Genomic DNA, 22134 nt, shown 5'->3' on the forward strand with positions numbered 1-22134 from the left:
GCAATGTGTCGGTAGTATGGTGGCCGTATATTGGATTTAGTCTTGAGTACGTGCAGGGCATTTCCGGCACAATTGAGCATAATACAACGGGAGAAAGGTGTATAGGTAGGCTGGTATCCACATCAATCAACAACAACTGTGTGGATCTGAGTGGGTATGGACTGAAGTATGGATCCCCTGACGGACCCATGATCCGCATAGACTTGCCCAATTAGGCCTCACGATTGAGCAACCGAGCTTTATCTCAATTCTCAATCTTTAATGGAATTCACGTTGCACTTTCCCTACAGAAACCTCTCTATCCCAGCCCCAGATACGTCAAAGACAGACCTTAACGTGACCCATCTATCACTCTCAACCTAAACAACCTTACAACCCAAAGCCAAGAGAAATAAACTGGGGGAGACCCCTCAAAATGCGCATAACAGTCCGCCCCCTCACAAAACCGGATATCCCCGCCGCAATCAACATCATCCAGGCGGCCTTTGCAGACGATCCTTACTTCCTGTGGGTGTTTGATAAGAGCAAGGTATCCCTCTCTCTCTCTCTCTCTCTCTCTCTACCTGAACAAAGAGAGCCAGAGTTAATGTTATATATAGTTCAACAAAGCCCGCAACTACGGCTCCCTAGAAGCGCGGTGTCTATGGGGCATCGATAATGCCATTTTCCATGTTGCTGTTGATTCAGACACAGACAACACAACTCCAACTGGCTCAAATGAAAACGGCAAAATCGTAGGCGTCTCCTGCTGGCTCCCACCGCACCCAGCAAGCACCCCAGAATCCTGGTCGTCCTGGTTCAGTACATGGACGCTCTGGCTCCGACAGGGCCTAAACAACGTATACCATCTTGGTCGGGGCGGGTTAAACGTTACTCGGTACTACATCTGGAAAGCGAGACAAGCCGAAGCGCAGAGGTCTATCTGGACGGATAAAAGGGGTTACTACTTTTGCAACATTGTTGCTGTTGACCCCTCGGCGCAGGGGAAGGGTGTTGGGCGGAGGTTATTTCAGGAAGTTACGGATCGGGCGGATGAGGAAGGTGTCAAGTGTTATCTTGAGTCGAGTCGGGATCAGCCGAATGTGGGGATCTATGAGAGATTTGGATTTGATATGAAGAGGGTTATGGAGTGTCGGGATGATTCTGCAGCTGAGGGGGATAAAGAGGGGAGTGTTTGTATGGTATGTTATGTACAATTCTTCCTTCTGCTTTCCTTGCTAATTGACTGCTGCAGTTATATTGCATGGTTCGGAAGCCGAAGAAGAGCTCGTCATCATAACGATCAAGCAAATCGTGCCTTTACATTTTTGCATTACATATACCCAGTCAAGTCCTGTCGACAGGATGAAACTTCAGCATCAGCTTCCTCCCCTTAGGCAAAGAGATGAACTCCGCGTAATCCTGCTCAATACCCTCATCGTCCACGATCTCCGTGGTATAGTTCGTATAAACAGCCGCCATGACCAGTTTGATTTCTAGATAGGTCAGCATCATTCATACCAGAAAAAAAAGCAGAAGAGAATAAGAAAGCACTCACCCTGCATCGCGAAATTGCTCCCCAGGCACATCCTCCCCCCACTCCCAAACGGCCACCAAAGCCGTCTCATATCATGTTTCTTTCCCTTCCCTGGATTCAACCACCGCTGCGGTAACCATTCCTTTGGGTCTGGGTATATCTCCTCGATCCGGTGCAGCGTGTATGCGGACGAGGATACCGTGACGCCACCTGGGATATTGTCGAATCCATCTATAGACGTCCCGCTAGGTGTATCTGGTGTTACACGGGGTAGGGGGGAGGAAGCCGGTGCGTGGATACGGAGTGTCTCGCGGATTATGGCGTCTAGCAGGTGGAGGGAGTCGATATCTGCGGGATGTGGGAGGCTGACCTCGTTCTCTGCCTCCGGCGCCGAGGGGAATGGATAATGGAGTTGTGGGTTGAGGGTGAGTAGTTCACGGCGAAGCTCCTTTTGCACGGCTGGTCGTTGCGAGAGCTCCCACATGATGTAAGTGAATGTGATTCCGGACGTTTCGTGTCCGGCGATAAGGTGGTCTAGGAGTTCCGAGGCAATTGCTAGATTAATTGGTCTGAAGTCTGGCGACTTCTCCAGGCCCTGGTGGAGGGCGTTGTAGACGACTGGCTCTGTTGAGATCCCACCATCGTCGTTGGGAAGGTGGACATTCATCTTCGTCTTCGTCTTCTCGCACAACGAAAGACACCACCGCTCAACAAACCCATCCTTGCGCTGATCAAGACTAAGATTCTTGAACCGCTCATACTCCCCCAACCAACCCAACCACCCCTCCAAATCAAACAAGAACCTCGTCCCATTCTGCACGCCAAACAAATACCCCGAAGTAAAGTCCATCCCGACAGCCTGAAAAACAGGAAGGACATTAACCGTCTCCCCACGCCCGGCAACACCATCCAAAAGCGGGAGTAGTCGCTCCTTCAAAATCACACCCGAAAGAACCCTCAAATCACTACACTCCTGCAAATAACTCTTCGAGTAAACCCGACTAAGCATCCTCTTCTGCCGCGTGTGCGGCGCATTCGACACCATACCAACGAGATTATCCGTGTGGTAGTTCAGAAAGAGGTCCCGGTAGCTTGGGTGTTTCTCGAATGCACCCGTGTATATCACGCGTAGACCATGCAGCGAGTTCACGCTTAGCTCGTCCGGCGCTAAGCGGACGACGGGGCCATGGCGCCGATGTAAGGCGTGGATTGTGACTATTTCATTTCCTGAGTCTCGGATGCCTTGGATCCAGCGGCGCGAGAGGGGGGATGTGAAATGGGCATTTGGGATTTTGGAGAGAGGGGTGAGGAAGAGGGGCGCGAGGATGTATCTGTATATGCAATACGGGAGGAATATGCCGAGTGAGAGGGTGGAGAGAGTTGTGTAGGTCAGGGGCATGGTGTCATAGTTGAAATTATTGAACCGGAGCTCGCTGATGATCCATCCACCTGGCAGGATGTGTTGTGGTGGTGGTGGAGTGAGGTCAAAGTTGGAGTGGATGCGCGGGATGCGGCAGATGCAACCTTATTGTCCAGTGTCCACGGTATAACCCGGGACAGCTTGGGAACTACCTACCGGAACTATACTACAAGGTTGCACATGGATACTTAATCCAGGAACCGTTTTCAGCAGACCCAGACATTTACTCGTACGTATATGCAACCTCACCTCAAGGTCCTGACGAGTATCCACATTCCAGACCATTCCCCAGTATATACATCCCGTAGTTCCATTCGCAACGACCACTTTAAGATCACCACCCAATTCCAACCTATGCGCACCCTACCGTCTATATATTCACCCTAATAACCTTCTATAAGCCTAATCTTATTCAAGTCAAGTCAAGAAAAATGACTACCGACCTCGTCATAACAATAACCGGCATCCGCAAGCCCGGCCTAAACGAAACAGACTTCCACAAACACATAACAACCCACCACGCACCCCTCGCCCTCCCCTTCCTCCTAAAGTACGGAATAAAGGAATATAACCTGGTACATACCTTCCCCATCCCCCTCTCCCTCTCACCCCATCCAAGTCCACCCCACTAACAAACACAACCCAACCCCAGATCGACTCCTTCCCCACCTGCCACCCCATAGCGGAAGAAATGCAAATGAGCAAGAAACTCGCCGAATACGACTACATCGTGCAGTTCGTGATGGACGACATCAGCAGTTTCAAGAAGCTCTGGGACGACGAGGAGTTCCGACGCAATGTCAAGCCAGACCATGCCAATTTTGCGGATGAGGGGCGCTCGGGGGTTTCGATTGGGTTTAGGACTAGATTTATTACGGGTCCTCAGTCTTGAAAGGAATGGCTTGGGTTGGACTTGGACTTGGACTTGGGGGGTTGAGGAATTGAGGAATTAGCCGAGTGAGCCCTGTAGACTGGGGGGTTTGGGTTTGTGGTGAGAGTATGAGGCTAACTATAATGTCATGATTGAACTTGTTAAACATAGGTTGCCCGGGTGGTCTAGTGGTATGATTCTCGCTTAGGGGGTAACCCTGAGCCATATATGCGAGAGGTCCCGCGTTCGATCCGCGGCTCGGGCCCTTTATCCCTTTTTTTTATCTTTATCTTTTTTTCTTTTTCCTTTCCTCTCACGAAATTCGCAGGAATAGTTGTCCTTTTTGGTGGTTGCCAAGGGCGGAGGTGGGAGTGGACAGCGCTGCTTGATTGTGGTAGGCTTGAAAATGGCTACAAACAAGAAGTATTCGAGACAGGTCAAGCTTATGCTGACGTAGGTACTAGGCCAGCGAGATACGGTCTCAGAGCTTGAGCATCAGCAGCACGGACCATGCATTCCATCCCAGCGTATGTACATGTATGTATGTGTACGTCTACGGGCTGTCTATACCGGTTGCGCAAGATCGCATTTTCATTGTCATGAAAGAGAAACATTTGGAATATTGTTGAGGACTGGCTTGATGAATACTCTGCCCATTCTTGGGACGCATTTGAGTCAAGTGCACTGATTGTGAGCTACTGGTGGCCAAGGAGTTGATCTATTAGGCTTCGGTTGGAGCAGCGAATCTGGAGAAAATATCAGGCACGGCTTCAGTATGTGGTAGAACTTGAGAATAGCGCCAGCGAGTGAGTCCTTACTTCATATGGCGTAGCGGTGTAGGAAGGATGAAAGCTCTCTTTGCCCAGTTCGAGGCTCCGAGGATTCCATAGGTATGAATAGTCAGTCGTGTATGAGTTGCGCCCCTCGAAACAAGTTGTTGTTCTCTTGGGTCACCGCCCTTGACCTAGTTTAAACCATAGACAAGGAGCTCCAACGAAGCCAGCAAGCACGTATTGTTCGGATGAACATATCATGGTTAACCTGGATAGACAGGCACTTGCAGTGAGAGGGATGAGCACAACGGCGAACCCCGCATTGATAAGAATTTCCCCAGAGCCGAGATAGGCGCAGTTGCATCTGCTCCAAACTACTGATATCGCCATTTTCGAGACTTGATTGTCGTCAGTACATACAAAGCAGTTGGGAATTGAATGTGCCTAACCACTCATAGTGTACGTAATCTCGCCACATCTGCGTGCGTTAGCTCCAGATTTCCGTCCGCTTATTGCAGAGCCATGTTTGGTCAATGAAGATCCGTTGGAGAGCGGAAACGGGCGTTGATTCCAGAAAAACAAGTCGGCGAATAAAAAGGACTGCTATTAATACCAGAGCATTATAGTTGAGCAGCTGCAGTTTATGCGCCATCTGGTTGGGTCGAGTCAGGCAGGGAGGGCGTCAAGCATCCCAACAGCGGCCATCGAGAATGGAGAAGGCGTTTCTATGACGTCGCCCTACATAAAGGGGTCTGAAGGATTTTTCTATAGAATAATAGCGTCTAGTAATCGAATTGTAGAAGATGTGCAGACACGCTCTACAGAGTCAGGCTGAATTAAGACACACCGGCATGACTAATGAGGAATGAGTGAGTCGACGACTTCCCCCTCTTTATAACGCCAGCTTCCGTTTTCTCCCGATCCTCTTTTCTCGTCGCACCTCAATCTCTTCTTTCAACTTTCCCTTCATCTCCACGATTTCGTCAAAGAAACGCTACTCGCCCTTGCATCAACCAACTAGATCGTCTTAATATAAATACCTGTCCTCCACAGGTACCCCATCCTCCCCAGTCCGATCACTGTTTGGGCTTAGTTTGTGTTTATCGGCGGCTCCGATAGTCGATAAGATACTCCACATCACATCCACATCATCCATCTTTTTCTCATCTTCCTCCTACGTCTTTTTCATCTCTTCAAGAGCACCGTCATTCTACATCGCTCCTACTCATACTCATACTCATACTCACGCTTCATGATATCCATTGCCTTACTCAAGCCTTCTTTGTGCTCTCCATGAGGGCATGGCGACCGCACATAGAAGCAGCAAGTCACCTGGTCTGAGGATCGAGACTTCTTTTCAAGACGCGTTAGGAAATAGCTGGCGTGATGGAGGGCGAGTTGGAGAGAGGAGGGAAGCTGGAGATCGAGCTGGTAACGAGGGCGACCGTACCAACATCTCTCATGATTATGACGCACACCGTTGCGGTACTGATGAAGAAAGCAGTGTATTGAGTAGCCTTCACTCCTCGACACCACCTATCTCAGTCCCGCGCCAAGATGGCAGTACTAGTCATGATGAGATTCTTCACAATCCAGAGGATGTCGGTGCCTCCTCGCCGTTCGACTCGTTCTTCAAACAGGAACAGCTCGACTCCGATGCGCACACAGCCAGAAACCACCAGTCTTCTGAAAGACAGCTATCGCAGAGCGAGAAGATGAACCGCGCCCGGAACTTCCAGCCGCAGCGAACATCGAGCCTTCGGAACATTCTTCCTCAGGACAGTGATGATGACATCGCGGACGGCATCAGTCAGCTGGGTTTCAGTCCCGACCCCAGAAGATACCGCGCTCGGAGGACTGCTCCGACAGGATCGCCACGCGAGAACCTTCCTGCGAGCCCGAACGGCGACCGACCTACCTCCCTTACAACGGTGTCAACAATGTCCCCGATCATGGATGAAGTGCAAACTCCTCCAGATGGCTCTCGAGGCTTGCTGTCGCCGATTTGCATGTCGTCGCCGACGCAGACCTATCATTCGTCTGAAGATCGCAGTGCCTCCTGGTCTGGTGCGTCTGCCGCTCCATTCGGCAGCATACCAGCTCGCTATCGGAGTTCTACAAACTCGCGCTCCCGCCGATCGACAGCCTCGAGCGGGAAATCTCCAGCAAGTACTTTTCTCTCGATGTGGAGCACGCGGGAGGAGTCACCACCAAAGCCTGATGATGAGGGTCAAGTGGTTGGGGGTGAATACGTCCTCGGAGGAGATATTGGCTTCGGAGGCTTCAGCGTCGTAAAGGAGGCTTTCAAGTTCGAAGAAGGTCGCAAGAAGAAGCGCCTCGCCGTCAAGATTGTGAAGAAGCAAATTGCAGACAAATCTGAAACAGAGAACGATGCGGTTCAAGCTGAGTTCGACCACGAGGTCCGTGTTTGGCGGTACCTCAGCCATCCGAATGTCCTGTCGCTCGATGCCGTTTATGAAACGGACTACGCTACATTCTGCTTCACGAAGCTTCACATAGGCGGCACACTCTTCGACCTCATCCGCCAAAACCGCCAAAACCACCGCAGTCTGTCGATGGGACTCGCCAAGAAATACACATATCAACTCGCGTGTGCGCTGCGATACTTGCACGAAGATGCACGGGTGGTGCACAGAGACATCAAACTAGAAAACTGTCTATTGGATCCTGTCAACCTGCCGGATGACAGCAAGACATCAAATCTCGTGCTATGCGACTTTGGAATGGCAGAGTGGATCAACGCGGACAACGAGGACGCAGAAACATACGATAATGGAGACCGGCCTCCACCGAGAATGATTGGTCCGTCCGATACAAGCACCAGCATCGCAGGAAGCCTAGAATACGCTTCCCCGGAACTGCTTGACTCGACAGCCGGTATCATTGACCCTTCAGTTGACATCTGGGCATTTGGAGTCATTGTCTTCACGCTCATCGTTGGCTCGCGACCATTCCAGGACTCTTTCCAGCCCCGCTTAGTATCCAACATTCGCGGCGGAGTCTGGGACAAGCAGGCTGTACTCGGTGATGGAAGTGACTCGGAAGGGCGACGTGACGCCCTTGAACTCATCACAAAGTGCCTAGAGATGGATTATCGTAAGCGCTGGACCGCTCGCGACATCCTCTCTTCGCGATTTGTACAGGAGTTCGCCGCCGACAGCCCGTCTGATGCTGTCTGGAAGCTGTGAACGCTTCCTATCACGCTATCAACCTCAACCTCTATTCTATATACACACAACACTTTCACAAATCTTCAGCTACGACCTCACGAACACGAACTTTACTATCTCTCGAGCGCTGGTGTTTGGGATTAGGATTTTGCGATACCCTGCTCTTTTGTTTCCATGTTTTCGCACTCAACTCTTTTCGCCTGTCTGTCTGTATATCAGAAGGGGACTTTAAAACTTAAAATGGATCGGATTGTCATTGTCCCCATGCTATTGATCACCGTCAGCAAGAGCAAGGCGTTTTATTTACAATGTTTTTCTGCGCTTCTCGGTTTGATTAAATTCATTTACTGTACTTATACCAGGATGATCTTCATCGTTTATACCGGCCTCGTCGAATATGCAAGCATGTATTTTCTATCCTCCGAGGTCCTTGCGAGAAGTCGCTATACTATACCATAATCAATCTGTATTCGATGGCCGTACATTGCGGGATACTGCGCCTCTGACTCAAGTGTCCCAACTTCCCAAGCTACTCCGTACTACTTAGTATCGTACCCGTACACAGCGCATGACTCTAGCTTCCCGGCCAGAGCCAGAAACTCCCCGTGGACCCGTCAAACGTCTTTCTCATTGCAGTCAAGTCTGCCTACGTATCATAGTCGGACCGCATAGTCGATATTCCAATCTACAAAGTATTCCATAGGGGATCGATAGGTCTTGATCTCACATCACCAGGAAACAATTTAGTCATTTAAATATGAATGGGTATTAATCACTACAGAGGAAGAAAGTATACAGTGGTAGGCAATAGGCATATTCTAAGCAGGGAGGTAAACTACAAACAATACTAATAATACCAAATGGCTAGAAAGCTAAGCAGTAATATTGACAATGAGACATAAAAGAAAAGGAAATAATACTCCATACGTTAGAATTAATTCGAGACAAATCCAGATGTAATAGAAACAGGAAAAGAAAAGAAGAAAAGATAGAGAAGGGGAAAAAAAAAGAAAAAGAAAAAGAAAAGCAAGTCTATGCGCGAAAACCGACAAATACAACCCAGTCTATCACTATCCAATCGTACATGAGAAGGTAATATAGTAGCAGTAGTAATAATAGTAAATAGAAGCAGCGAAATCGAGCGAGGAGCAATTCAGTCCGATCAATCCGCGGCCGCTGTTCTGTTTGTTTGTTTGTTTGTTTGTTTGCTTGTTTGCTTTGCTTTTGCTTTTTAGGAAGTTCCCTGATGGGACGAAGAGGACTGACACAAGGATATTTGATGAGGACGAGGACGACAAGGATTGGGGAACCGGGATATCAAGTCAAGACAAAAACCGGGCGGCAAGCTCGGTTCGCGGGGAAAGAGGTCGTGGTGGCGTTAAGTGTGGTACAGAGGACATAAGAGGGAATTGGAATTCGGCGAGAAGTTGTCGCGCTTCGAATATCATAAAGGGCGGGCATGTCTATGGTTGTTGTACACGGTTCCCAGCATCCATCCCACTGTTGGAGTGGATGGTTTACTCGCGAGACACGTCACGGCCAAACAGACGGGCCTTGACCCAGTCGACGGCGACAAGGACACGGTTGCGGGCTAGATAAGGATGTCGTGTTAGCTAGAGACCGAATATGAAAGTGGCTGAAAGCAATCACTGGGATACTTACTGCTGAAGCACATGCTCAGATAAGCACTACGCCAGAAGAGGTAGGTCATAGTTCCACCGCTTGCGATGTTGCCGCTCAGCCAGCTGATGTCTGCAACCGCACGCTCCTTTCCGATGTAGGCCAGAGATCCCTGGTGAGAGTACTGGAAGGGGCCAATCTGCTTGGTTCTCCGCAGCTGGCGCTGGTTTTCGCGAATTTCGTCGAATATCTCGTTACGCTCTTCCTGGGTCTTGGCGGTCGACTGGGCCTCGGAGAGTCTCTGGAGCTCCTTCTCGATGGCGTCGGTCTTGGCCATGGTGTTGAAAAGACGGGCAAGGAAAGCACCCTCCTGGCCGGCGACCTGGGCAGTAGGGGCGTAGTTGGTGATGGCGCAGTCCCCGACAGCCCAAACATTCTCAGTGCCGTTCACGACGAGGTACTCGTTGACGGCGAGACCGCGACGGGAGTTCTTTTGGGCGGGGAGCTGACTCATGAGATCGCGAACGATGGGGCGGAGGGCGTTACCAGTAGCCCAGACGAGCAGTCCGTAGGGGATGGTTTCGAGCTCCTTGGTGCCGTCGGCCTTGGTGACCTCGGCTTCAATGAACTTGTCGGTGACGTTTTTGACCATGGTCTTGGTGCGGATAGTGATGGATTCCTCCTTGAAGGTCGATTCCGTGTAGTCAATGAGCTGCTTGGAGAACATGGGAAGAACGTTGGGAAGAGCTTCCACGAGGGTCACGCGGAAGTTCTCCTCAATTTCAGGAACCCACTTCCTGAGGTCGTGCTCGAAGAAGTCCTGCAGCTCACCAGCGAACTCGACACCGGTCGGACCACCACCAACAACAACCATGTGCAGAAGACGCTTGATCTCCTCCTCGGACTGGTCCTTGAACATGGCAGTCTCGACGCAGTCCATGATGCGCTTGCGGATCTTCTGGGCATCGCCAACCTCCTTCAGGAAGCAGGAGTTCTCCTTGACACCCTTGATACCTGTTATGCGGTAAGTTAAAAGACTTCTCGGAGACGATCGAGGTTTTCACGCACCGAAAGTAGCGTTCTCCGCGCCAACGCCCATGACGAGCATGTCAAAGGGAACCTCGGTGTGAGAAATGTCACCCTTGATTTCCGAGTCGTCGCTGATGTAAACCACGCGCTTCTCGTAGTCGACCTTGGTGGCTTCCGCCTCGTAGAATTTCACGTAGGCTTTCTTGTGACGGAGGATGCTGCGGATCGGCTCCATGATCGAGCGGTGCTCAACCTGACCAGTTGTGCATGAGGGCAGCAGGGGGGTGAAAAGGAAGTAGTTTCGGGGAGAGATAACGACGACATTGTAGTTTTCGGTGTCGAGCTTTTTGAGGAGAGAAACAGAGCCCCATCCGGTTCCTAGAAGAAATTCAGATAAGTGGAGGTCCTTGACGCTGCTTCTGCGCTCGATAGTCGGAAGAGCAAGATAAAAGTGTAAACATACCGAGGATCACAAGCGTCTTCTTGTTAGGATCGGGCACGGTTTGCTCGGTGGGATAGCGTTGGTCGTAGATGCTGTAGGCGAGGTCACCGACCAAAGCAAGACCAGCCAACAAAGTCAAACGGTAGGTCCAGCGCAAGAACCGGAATCGTTTACGAGGCTTCGGAGCTGGGGCCGGGGCAGGAGCAGCATCGGAGTAGGCACGGCGAGCAGCGCGCTGAGCAATCTGCTGGGTGAGCGATTGTGTTGAGCGCAGAGCCTGGACAGGCGACCGCGTCGTGAGCGACCTGCGCGACAGCGACGACAACTGCATGACGGCCGGAGAGGCCATCTTTGACCGGAGAGCCAGCGTACTGCCAACCATGGTGAGGCTGTAGTCGCGAATAGTAGGAGGGAGGAGGGGAGATTGAGGGTGAAAGGGTGTGACGGCAGATGGAATTGAAGTGATTCGCAATCAAAATCAAAGATTATTATGACAGAATCAAGGTTTTCTTGTCAGCAGTGATAGAGCGCCAGTTAAGCTGTTTTGGGCGCGTCGGTGTGGCTCGAATTGCGATCTTTTTTCAGGAATTTTGCCGTCAGTGTGGATGCCTTAGGTTCCACTCTTGCTCTGCTTAGCAACAAAGAAAGAAGGAATTGGAGAAGACTCCACGTGAGGGGAACTGGTGCCGCTGAGGAGAAGAAAAGGCACTCGACTCGAGGCCTCTGGCGTACTCTCGGGCCTCTCTCCGTTCACCACGACTGTCGACGGAGAACTCCCGGGCTGGTGACACTCTGGAGCTAGCTGCTCAGCGGAACTGAAGAATTTCGGTCGGTGGAAACCTCAATTGATGCGTTATCTGCTGAATGGGACAGCCAACGTTCATATTTATTCCCCTCAGCACGGTGATGAGGAGTCAATTCTCCAAACGAGTGGGTTTTGTGCCATTCCACTCTCGGGATGCCGATTAAGCATCATGATGGTCTCCCTTGCTGAGTCAGCGCTGCCCTGCGGTCCCTTCCGAGACGGTGCCGGGATCTCCCGCATCCACCAGCCTAACTCTACAAAACACTAAACCGCTTCTCCAATTCTCCAACAAACTGGCTCCTGGTTTCTGCTCGATCCCGCCGCACGAAAACACACCATCGGAATCCGGGGAATTAATTTGAGATCCACCTTGCCTTAAGCATCTGGTTCGTCCCATCCCGGAAGTCTAGACAATGCCTCGGCTCGAATATCGTACGCCTGCGCATCGATCTTCCTCACTTCTTCACGGGAGAAACAGGCTACTCGGCTATGTGTAGATGAACATACCACTCGCAGTCAATGTTTGGGATCGTTGGTCTTGGTTGACTTATCCAGCCGGCGTTGCAATAACTATGCTCCAAAAATTGACGACGAGCAATTCATGGGGACGATACTGGCTGTCTGGGCTTCATACATACTTCGCTGTGTTGGATAGAGCCGCAGCGCTTGTGATAGCAAGAAGCTAGCTCAGTCTTCGCTCTCTGCCTCTGCCCTCTGGCGTGAGTTGCCCTTAAAATTTAATGTCGATCTGTTTCAACACATCTAAAAAGAGCTGGATGCTATGGCACTGCGGATACCGTTTCTCGAAATTCTCCATATAATGAAGTTATACTCACAATGCTCTGTTTGAGAGCTGCCCGTCTAGTCAATCATCCCTCCTGGAGATCAGTTGCAAGTATGGTGCCAGCTGACGCCTAAATCTGAGTCTCTATCAGCAGACCACCTCGCTCCTCTATGGTGTATCTAAGCGCCGGTATCCATTACTCTTTACACTCTCCAGATTGGACTGCTTGGGGCATGTGCAGTGCAAGAAGCGTCTACTGTGATATGATGCCTTCCATCTTTATTCTATTTGAGCGTCGTTTGCATCCGATATAGGCAATACGCAGATATAATGGACCTATGACTAGTCCATATAACATCAACCAGGTCCAGGGTATTATTCCTTTGCAGGCGTCGGCCTGTCCGCGCTGGCCGCTGGGATGCCAACCCCTGCCCTTCATCCCTCCGGTTCTGCAAGGCTCCGAGATCACATTCAAACCTCAACTGCACGTATGTCTCAGAGACTTTGCTACTCAGCCTATCTGCTGCGCAGACACGGCAGGCTTCTGGGCCTATCCCTGGAGATGATTCTTTGATGCGCATTCCATTTTTAGGTATCCGCAGTCAACATCATAAGGGCCCAGATAAATGCCAGCCAACGTCCCATTCAGTTAACTGACAGATATTACTCAGAGTCAATATTGATCTCTGCTCGTATCTGTGTCTCGTCTACCTCTGTGATGGGCTTTCTTTGTCAAATTTTCCGGCTCAGCTCGTTCCCAGGGCCCAAGCTCCAGCTCCCTTGCTCCATTTCCCAGGTTGGACCACTACCCTTGAATGTCTCAGACATTCTCTGTCTAACCGGGCATTATGCACATCACTGTTAATGGCAGCTTACTGCACCGTAATGTTTGTCATCGCATCTCTCCGGATTTCCGTTGCATTTCCAACCCAGCCTAGCCGGTTGGTCTTTAAATCCCATGCAACTGCCACCCCACATTGACAATTTCAATTGCAGCCGCGCAACCGGGAAACCGGCCTTGATTGCCAAATACCTCTCAGCATTTATTGCAACAACCCTGTCTCGCTTTTCCCGCGGTACCACCGCGTCGAGGGGGTAACTAGCGACGGACTTCTTGCGACTTGCGGGTTGTGGTTTGTTCTTCCCTTTCTGTCCTTCTGCGTCGATTGGTGGTGGATGCCTAGTACTCAGAGCATGTCGCAGTTCGAAAGATCCCGATAAAGACTGCATTGGATTGGATAATCTATATTTCAGAGCTCTCGGGTTTCTTCTCTGATCGTCTGTCCTCGCCGCCTCGCCAAGAATGTTTACATCAACGTCGAGGGTTCTATTACGTCCCATCCTTGGTTTCTCGGCCGTTCTATGGTCATGCGTCAACCGATGATCCAACTCGAGATGCAAATAGATAAGGTTATATTCAGTTCGGTCCGAGTGAGGACCTGAATTCGTGATCCGGATAATGATGCAGGCTGTACCGGTTTGGATATACGTGGTATTGAGGGACCAACGGATGACCTCCCTGCCCTCGTGGAATAGATGGGCAAGTTGGCCCAATATGTTCTTGGGCCTTGTGGCATATGGAAGTCGAATTGCGCGGTGTGCCCAGACTAGCGAGCAGCAGGCAGGTCACGAAGTTCCAGAAGCGACTACGCAGTAGAATTTATGGCTTGATGCGTACCTGAGCAGCCATGGAGATTTCAACGCCTGGCCTGCCAAGGATCTCAACCCCACGTACCTAACTCATTCTTGATATCTTTAGCAATCGGGAAAGTGCAACCCAGACCCGCAATATCAGTACATGGCGAGGAAGAAGCGACCAACGTGGACGTCCGTCGCACCTTCCCTTCAGTCGAAAGAGATATTGTAATTCCAGGAGGATGTGACTGATGTCAATTGCGATTCCATCGCACCTTCCTTGTGTATGTTTCCATGTTCCTCCATCGGAGGAAGGTACAGACGGCTAATTCCTAATCATGGAATAGGAAGGTGCGGAAGGCTGGTCCCGTCCGTCCCACGATTGATCGCGCTTTCCTTCTAACTTCTAATCAATTGCCAGTAAAAGAAAGGAAAGGTGCGACCGACCTTGGAACCTTCCCCCGTCACATCTACCTTGTAGGCTGAGGCCGTGTGGCTCTGTCGAGGGAAGGAACATAACAGCTTCAGCTACTGCAGAGGAAGGAGCGAACGACTCACCATCCATCGCACCTTCCCTACAAATTGTGCTAAATAATGCAGTACCAGCCCTGAGGTAGGTGCAGCCGGCCTAGGTTAATACCATCGCTCTTTCCTTGCTTATGTCTAAGACAGGCGGTTTGATTGGGAGGAGCGATGACCAGTTTAATGGATGTCCTTCCGTCAGATTGCGACCATCACTCGTCCTGGTAATCGTGGGTGTATACCTTGATTCTCGGGTAGTTTACACTTGGTGTATGAAAGTATGGCCATCCTTGGCAGCGCCTTTCAGACTGTTTCTCTCGTCTCTTCTTTCTGGGTCCTCTCAATCCGGAGTGCTAAGGTATTCTACTGTCTGTGTGTTGGTGCTCCCGCATCCCTAGGGCTGCCAGCCTGCCATGCTTCGAAGGGTCCTTAGCTTCACCACGCACGAGAAACTTGGTGAGAGTCTACGGGGGCTTATGGTAGTGGTTGGGGGGGGGGGGATTACCGTCGAGATCCCGGGTTTTTCTAGGATGGGTGCGTTGTATGTTTTGGCGATCCATCAAGCCAAGGCTGCCTGCTGGTCTTAGGGCAAGTTAATGCCGCAATATATATTCGTACGTCACCACATAATCTCGAAGACGTCACAAGCGAGTCGCAGCGAATCCTGACATCCACCAGACAAAACCAGAGAAAAGGAAGCAAGTGTTTCCGAGAGGGACTCACACTGCGCTGCGCTATAGGACTTAAACGAACTTAACCCTTCTCCGGACTCCGATACAATTGTTGACTACGTGATTAGGGTGAGGTTTAAAATTAAGTTTTTTCTGTTATAGCACAATTTTTTTAGGAAACCAACAACTGCCCGGGTGGTCTAGTGGTATGATTCTCGCTTAGGGAGATAACCCTTAGCTATATATGCGAGAGGTCCCGCGTTCGATCCGCGGCTCGGGCCAAGTTAAAATTTTGAATTTTTTTTCCCTCTTTGTTCCTGACCTCACCACAATGTGATCTCATGATTCATTCTCTGACTGATTAGTCAGATAGAAACTGCCCGGGTGGTCTAGTGGTATGATTCTCGCTTAGGGTAATAAAACCTAAGCATATATGCGAGAGGTCCCGCGTTCGATCCGCGGCTCGGGCCTGTTCTCTTCAAATTTTTCTTTTTGCATTATGGTGCTCCGTGTCCAACGCGACTCTGAGATTTGTAGTTGTCAGCGTTGCGCAGACGAAATGGCGGTGGTAAGCGGATGACGGAGGCGGCGCGCCGGTGCAGTGGCTGATGCTGATTTTATTTGTGTAGAGCGGAGGCTGGCCAGCAGCGAGGCCCGGGGCCTTGGTGCTTGCTTGATCAGGATGGTTGACTGGCGCTGAAAGGTGAATTTGGTAGGAGGTTAATTACTACTACCAGTCGCGTCAGAAAAAAGAACTAGCTAGTCTTGATTGAGTCTGAGTGAGGGATAATGATTTGGATATGGTGGCTCCAGCTCTATAATATAGTTGGTCGAATCCTGAGAAGACGCTGCAGCCACGGCGCATATTCTTATTCTACTCCGCACAGAGGACAGAAAATCAGATCAATGAACGGGCGTTTAGCGAGTCGCGACTGTACTCCTCGGCAGCCTTCTGACCCTTATCGTCGTCGGACGGAAATCCAACCCAGTGTCCCGCTCGCATGGGACGACTGAGACTGGGCTGTCTTTGATCCAACAGGAGAATGGCCTGGCATGGACACCCGACCCGACGAAGACAAGTGAGACAAAGTACGAGTGTGTTACTTGATTAGCTCGTGAACATTAACCGAGCCGTCCGGGTTGTCCAACGATCCCAGGGACCCGTGAACAGTACTACCTACCTACCTTGTGCTAGGTGACCTTAATGAAACGGCCCCAATAATAATACATACCGTGGGACTGGCCGGTGAGACAACAGCCTCGGTGTCGTAACTCATGAACCAGCCGGGATGCGAGTTCAGCTTGTCGGTGACTTGGATGGAATAATGACGAATACGACGTCGCCGCGAAAAAACAGCATACCATTTCTTGCGTAGGTTTCTGGCATGCACTGGGCAAACCTTGAGGGCAACCTGTTGTCATCAATCGTGATAAACCTGTGGGGTAGTGGTGGGCTGTCAGGCTAGCTGCCCGTAGCCTTGGATGAGACTTGTTTGTCTTTCTACGGTTCATTGACCGCACACGGTAGCATCGAGTGTCAAGCCCAGCAGCTGATGGACAAGCCGAAATAGATGCGTTTATGAGTTAGCGCCGGTTTCTGGTGCTTCCAGTCTCATGCATGGAGACCGTGAAAACAAGCCCTGAAGTTGTACAGGTCTCAGCAGCTTCTTTCACCGAAACCATATTCTGCTTCCTGTGTCCTTACAGTTTACTGAATTGATAAACCCAGCTGTGTTGTCTGGTTCATCAGGGTAAGCATATCTGTCGCAATGCCTACTTGGTTTTTACCCCTGCTTCGACTCGCGGAAGACACCGTTTCCTTGCGGTTCAGAGTACGCCCAGAGCATTGCGAGGATCAGACTGACGACATCGAAACGCGAAAGAAGTCCCGGATGGGGGGTCTGAGATGCGCCCGCGTGATACTGAATCTCAGACAAGACGCCATAGAGGACGTAAAGGCCAACACCCAGCCGAGATATTGATCCTTGCCGTGTGCTCAAGCTGCAACTCACACCCCTGACGTATATCGTCGGAGAAGAATATCGCGCTTCGAGTCCCGTACGAGACTCAGATTTGAATCACTTGAAATTGTTTGCAGTGAGAATGTCATGGTGAACACGGACCCATCCATGCTGGCGATGCTGATAGGGGTCCAACAACGACGGAAACGAGGGATGATTGTACGCCTTCAACCCTCCGTGCATCTTGCCGTTTATGAGCGCAGGACGTGAGGCTTAGGATACTTCGCTTGCAAGGATCGATGAATGCAAGGAGCTGTAAATGGCGGCAAGGTGGGATCGGGACAGCAAGCTGCTGGAGTAATAATGGCTGAGAACATCTGTCTGGCCATATGCTAGACGCCAATTGTGTCCGGTGATGCGGTCATTTGAAGGCGTTCAAGGTATCGACAAAGGATCATGATGACCCGCGTGCAGCTCAGGTCCATGGAGCAACCAAGCGAAGCCAGGCAATTTCTCCGATGACCGTCGTCCACTAGGAACGTAGAAGCGAACCGCTGCTCAGTAATGATAATGCAGCGAGCCGGCAGTCAGTAATGGGATAGATTAGGCCGGTATTCAATTTTGATAGTAATCAACGTTTGGTCAATAGTACAGTGTTTCGCAAGGCGGAGCGAGGGAGCTGCATCATGTAGAAACATGATGGCGGCAATGTTGGAGCGCTAAGCTTGGTATCATATTCGAGATCATGGAGGGGCAGTCGTGAATCACAAGGTTGCGCAGTTTGCAGAATCCAGGAACTTGTACAACAGTCCAAACGATACGTAGTCGGGTACTCCGTTAAGAGCTGATTTAATCGAAGATGTCGATCGGCTTACATGCAAGCGGCTCGAAAGGTATACCATCCCTTCCAGGCTTCCACGGTAGAATATCATTAACCGTTCAAGGTTCAACTGCCGAATGGGCGGACGGGCGGGTGTGTCGCGAGAATGAGACGATCAGAAGACTGCATCCACGCTCCGACATGGAGCATATAACCCCTGTTCGGGAGAGGTCACAAGCGGAGTCAAACAAGACCAACGATTCAACGAGGACACGGGAGGAGTGCGAAAAAGTTAAGATCTGCGAGGCTGGAAGACCAGGAAGACAGGCATCCAAGAAACCTTGAAGCAACGGAGAGAAAAGACGGAATAGCGTCTATCCACAGTGATATGGAAGTGACGACTGGCCCGACAGGTGGATGGTGGATGGTGGACGCCTGGACGTGGAGGAGCGCTTTAAATTGAGTTGTGAACGCGTCGCCGGCTCGATGGGGCGCGTCACAGGTTACGAGCTCTGTGCACGCTGAGTCAGCCATTTTGCGGTGTCGTCGTGGCGGTGACCAATTTGGAGGGATGGTGATGGAGCCTCGGCGTCGGCGACCAGCGCATGCTGTGGCGACTGGCGACTCGCAATTTGGGTTAGCGAATTCAGCAGCAGTGTTTCTGATTAGTTGCTGGGCTAGCGGACTGCCAAAAGCAATAATCGTCCAATGCTCCCGAGCCACTGGGGTTATCAAATCTGATGGAAGTTCACTCCGTAGCCCGGTATAGTACGAATGGTTTACCAATCAGCCGTCCCGCTAGGAGACCTGGAGAAGTATCGGCGAGAAGGATTGCCTGCGGGACTGTTCCGTAATATGATTACATCTCAAACTGCGAGGGGAAAAGGAATATAGCGGGCAGTGCGAGTGAAACTGGTCATCTCCTACTGAAGTTACTACTGCAACTGAACACGGAGATTGCTGCAAAGTTGAGGCTGACTCGGTGCGCTGGAAGATCTCCATATCATCAAGATTAATTAGTCGAAGGTTAGGGGGCCGAAAAAGCAAGAATGGAGGACAAGGCGTTGGACGGTTTAGCGTTTGTCGTTTGCTGGCCGGGCTACTGCGACCATGCAAGAGCTGGAAACAATACTCCGCAAGCCATGCCCAATATCACCGATATTGCGTCTTGTCTCAGGCGCTGAGTCTCGGTCACATTCAGATCATCCTGTCATGGAGGGCGTTGTGAGTCTCCATCCGAGTGCATCCGCGGCACCCTTGAGGCGACTGAGACGGGTGGTGAACGGCCCTAGCCAAGGTTCCAGGTAAAATGGTGAAGTCTGATGATGATGACGATGATCGTTGCTGGTGATAGTGATACGCAACTCGTAGATTGGATTTGGCGACAAATGAATCTTACAGTACGCCCTTCGGCCAATTGGCAATCGGTGGCACTCGCGCTCCACAGCTTCGGAGAGTCGCTTCTTGTGTTCTGGAATCTGGAACGAGCGGCAAGCCATGTAACAATTATCGAGAATCCAGACTGTTTCTCGTTACAAAGTGGGCTGGTGACGAACAACAACTTTTGAGCCGATAGACCGATGCAGACTGGCACCAACCGTCAGGCTATGGATCTTCTAAACCATGAAGGATAACGCGGTTGTTGATTTGTGGGATCGCAGGCTGAAGATGCGCCCTCAGACTTGTCCGTCGATGAGTACGACGCCCTCGGATGCAAGAAAAGAATTTGCAACGGAGACACGGAATGCTTGTTGGAGACTTTGTCCGGTGATGCTCATCCTGTTGTGTGAGACTGAGCGAACAAGGCAAAAAGGAAGCATGGCTCGGACTGCCAGAGATTCTCGGTGTATCAGCTTACCAAGACTAGCCTGCTGTTAGTGTCAGACCTTCGCTCGTCCCGTTGTTTGCGGCGCCGAGCATAATCACATGATGAGCAGGGATTGATCTGGAAGACCTGGAACTGGAACTGGAACAATTTTGGGGAGCTAGACTCGAAAAAGAAACTGTAGCGGGTTCACAAAGAGCTGCTAAATGTGGTGGATACTAGCACAGAATAATAAGGACCAGGATGATGTCGATGTAGATACAAAGCAGAAACCTCCAGGGATCAAGATTGCTCAGAGTCAGGATCCTTGAGGTTTCTGGTAGAGTCTTCCAGAAAGCGAGCTGCATTGATACAAAGGCGTATAGCTGGATACTGCAGGGAAGAAGCTCGGTACGTACAGAGAAAAGAAACCGAATCAACACAAGGCCAGGATTGTGTTCACCTTCAGTCATACTCTTCAGCATTCAGTCCGCCCTACGTGCTTTAACCGTCTTTGATGATGAGGGCGGGGTGTCGCCAGCCGCTGTTGGGCAACCAGGCGAATGAGAGGTCGCATTCGAGGTGTCGTCTCGAGTGCATAGATCGTCTCCGTTATTGTTGCTTTTCATTGAACCATGCAAAAGCCATCGTCTGCACTATCAGGGTTGGATACTTCGACGACTCCTGGATCCTGAAATCCGGTCGTTCTCAGCTGAGGCGTCGCCCGATGGAGCAACCTCCCTGGCTCGCACCTGCCTAGGATGTGCTGTTGCGCCCAAGGCGACGAACTTTTGGCTGGACTTGCTGCGGGTCCTCATCTCTCCGTAAAGTCTCAAAGACTGGATACAAAGTACTGCGCATCTTTCCAGGCCCTGTATCATTGTGCTATCCTATCACGGTTTAATTCAAGATTGACTCTTTTGTCGCTGCAGAAACGTGACGCAGCCGGGCTCATCCAGGATGCTTGGACACAATTGTGACTGGGCTGGTCATTGCGCCTCTTCCCTTTCCTTGGAACAGCAGTCTCATCATACTATTGATGATTGAAGCATATGATGCCCATCAGCATCAGAGTACAACAAGTGGCATAACTTTGTCGACTCATCAGCATGACGATACTTGTACCGCTGTACGAGTCCTGTTGGGGCTATTGTTCGGGTCACAGTGCCCCTTCGCAGGCATACTTTTTCTTCGCTTTCAGAAACACGATGGAGAACGAAGACTCTGGGCTCAATCGGTCCCAAGAACATGAGGCTGCAGCATCAAAGTTAGTATACCTGAACAAGGAAGGTGAACTATAGTAGTGGAGGGAAGTGAGGTCTGCTCTGTGCTAGACCAAAAGCGGTTACAGTGATACACCGTTCTGTATCTGAATACGCAGCAGATACGAGCACTGGCCTGGCAGTTGATGCGCTGTCGGCGTTGATACCGGAACCAGCACCTGCACTTCATGGATCGTCAGTCCGGTGGCGGTTATCCCAGTGAGTTTGCATTTTTGGTTAGCTCTTCGATAATAAGCCGGACTGGACCAGTTACAACTAGTTGGAGTTGGGTCCTGCTTCGGATGGCCAGGAAGGATGACCTAAGATGGTAAGAACTAAGAATCATTCTGTGGTTGATACACGGAACACTGCGGCCGGACAAGAGGACTGCAGATTGCAGATTTGGGGGTATCTTTGGTTGGGTGGATATTGACAAGGAAGCCATCGCCTCAGCCTTCGGTTCAAGGAAACCTTGATTATCTTGATAATACGAACGCTAATATTTGTGCTCGTTGCCCGAATCCCAGAGCGCTTATTTGTGGCTCCCCCAGAGATCAGGCTGTGCTGAAAGCGGCGATTGGCCTGTTGGCTGCGTAGTTTGCTTACGCATGCGAAGATGGGAATTCTGGCAAAGCTGATACGCCTCGGCCGTCTCTGATTTGTGCACCACCCGAGCCAGACACATTAATTGCGTGCATACAGAACATTAATTATTGTACAAGACACGCTCTGCTGCAGTGGATAGGTACTTCTCCTCATCAGACTTGTCGCTCCACCGGCGTTGTTTCTCCCCTCACTGTCCAACCGCCGAATTTTGTGCCGTTGCCCATGGATATTATTTGATTGCTGCCGCCGCCCAGCCTCTCAGTCTCTGGCCGAGCTGGGTCCTCGCGTAAGTGGTATTATTGGTAGCGCCGTGACGGTACTGGAAGTTCTCAGGCTCGACACCACCATGTTCCACCTATGACTGCACCACTCAGAGGGCGGCCTGCCTCGCGTCTGCCTGAC

The 22134-nt window shown here is 50.8% G+C and overlaps 5 protein-coding genes and 3 non-coding genes across 8 annotated transcripts; 6 read left to right on the top strand and 2 right to left on the bottom strand.

The window, feature by feature from the left end:
• Positions 1-297: 297 nt before the first annotated feature.
• Positions 298-1475, top strand: BDV17DRAFT_12656 (acyl-CoA N-acyltransferase). Its single transcript, XM_073754082.1, has 3 exons — positions 298-529; positions 600-1181; positions 1235-1475. Exons 1-3 carry the CDS (start codon positions 416-418, stop codon positions 1277-1279), a joined length of 741 nt encoding a protein of 246 aa, XP_073621524.1. The 5' UTR covers positions 298-415; the 3' UTR covers positions 1280-1475.
• Positions 1198-2970, bottom strand: BDV17DRAFT_249950 (cytochrome P450). The gene is made up of 2 exons (XM_073756278.1): positions 1538-2970; positions 1198-1475 (listed from the first exon to the last, which is right to left on the bottom strand). Exons 1-2 carry the CDS (start codon positions 2913-2915, stop codon positions 1327-1329), a joined length of 1527 nt encoding a protein of 508 aa, XP_073621525.1. The 5' UTR covers positions 2916-2970; the 3' UTR covers positions 1198-1326.
• Positions 2971-3367: 397 nt separating this feature from the next.
• On the top strand, positions 3368-3828 carry BDV17DRAFT_286378 (EthD domain-containing protein; the record flags this gene model as incomplete). Its single annotated transcript, XM_073760896.1, has 2 exons — positions 3368-3511; positions 3589-3828. The coding sequence occupies 2 exons, from the start codon at positions 3368-3370 to the stop codon at positions 3826-3828; spliced, it is 384 nt and encodes a 127-aa protein (XP_073621526.1).
• A 153-nt stretch (positions 3829-3981) lies between these two features.
• Positions 3982-4072, top strand: BDV17DRAFT_t7. Its single transcript has one exon. It is a non-coding gene; the product is annotated as a tRNA-Pro (tRNA).
• A 1383-nt stretch (positions 4073-5455) lies between these two features.
• On the top strand, positions 5456-8245 carry BDV17DRAFT_249955 (serine/threonine-protein kinase). The gene has a single exon (XM_073756279.1). The coding sequence runs from the start codon at positions 5882-5884 to the stop codon at positions 7787-7789; it is 1908 nt and encodes a 635-aa protein (XP_073621527.1). The 5' UTR covers positions 5456-5881; the 3' UTR covers positions 7790-8245.
• A 985-nt stretch (positions 8246-9230) lies between these two features.
• On the bottom strand, positions 9231-11477 carry BDV17DRAFT_12700 (alternative NADH-dehydrogenase). Its single transcript, XM_073754088.1, has 4 exons — positions 10884-11477; positions 10460-10798; positions 9434-10405; positions 9231-9362 (listed from the first exon to the last, which is right to left on the bottom strand). The coding sequence occupies exons 1-4, from the start codon at positions 11242-11244 to the stop codon at positions 9289-9291; spliced, it is 1746 nt and encodes a 581-aa protein (XP_073621528.1). The 5' UTR covers positions 11245-11477; the 3' UTR covers positions 9231-9288.
• Positions 11478-15468: 3991 nt separating this feature from the next.
• Positions 15469-15560, top strand: BDV17DRAFT_t8. Its single transcript has one exon. It is a non-coding gene; the product is annotated as a tRNA-Pro (tRNA).
• A 97-nt stretch (positions 15561-15657) lies between these two features.
• BDV17DRAFT_t9 lies at positions 15658-15749 on the top strand. The gene has a single exon. It is a non-coding gene; the product is annotated as a tRNA-Pro (tRNA).
• The last annotated feature ends 6385 nt before the right edge of the window (positions 15750-22134 follow it).

The sequence above is a fragment of the Aspergillus undulatus genome (assembly GCF_047715775.1).
Source record: "Aspergillus undulatus strain CBS 261.88 unplaced genomic scaffold BDV17scaffold_1, whole genome shotgun sequence".
Classification (NCBI taxonomy): Eukaryota; Fungi; Ascomycota; class Eurotiomycetes; order Eurotiales; family Aspergillaceae; genus Aspergillus; species Aspergillus undulatus.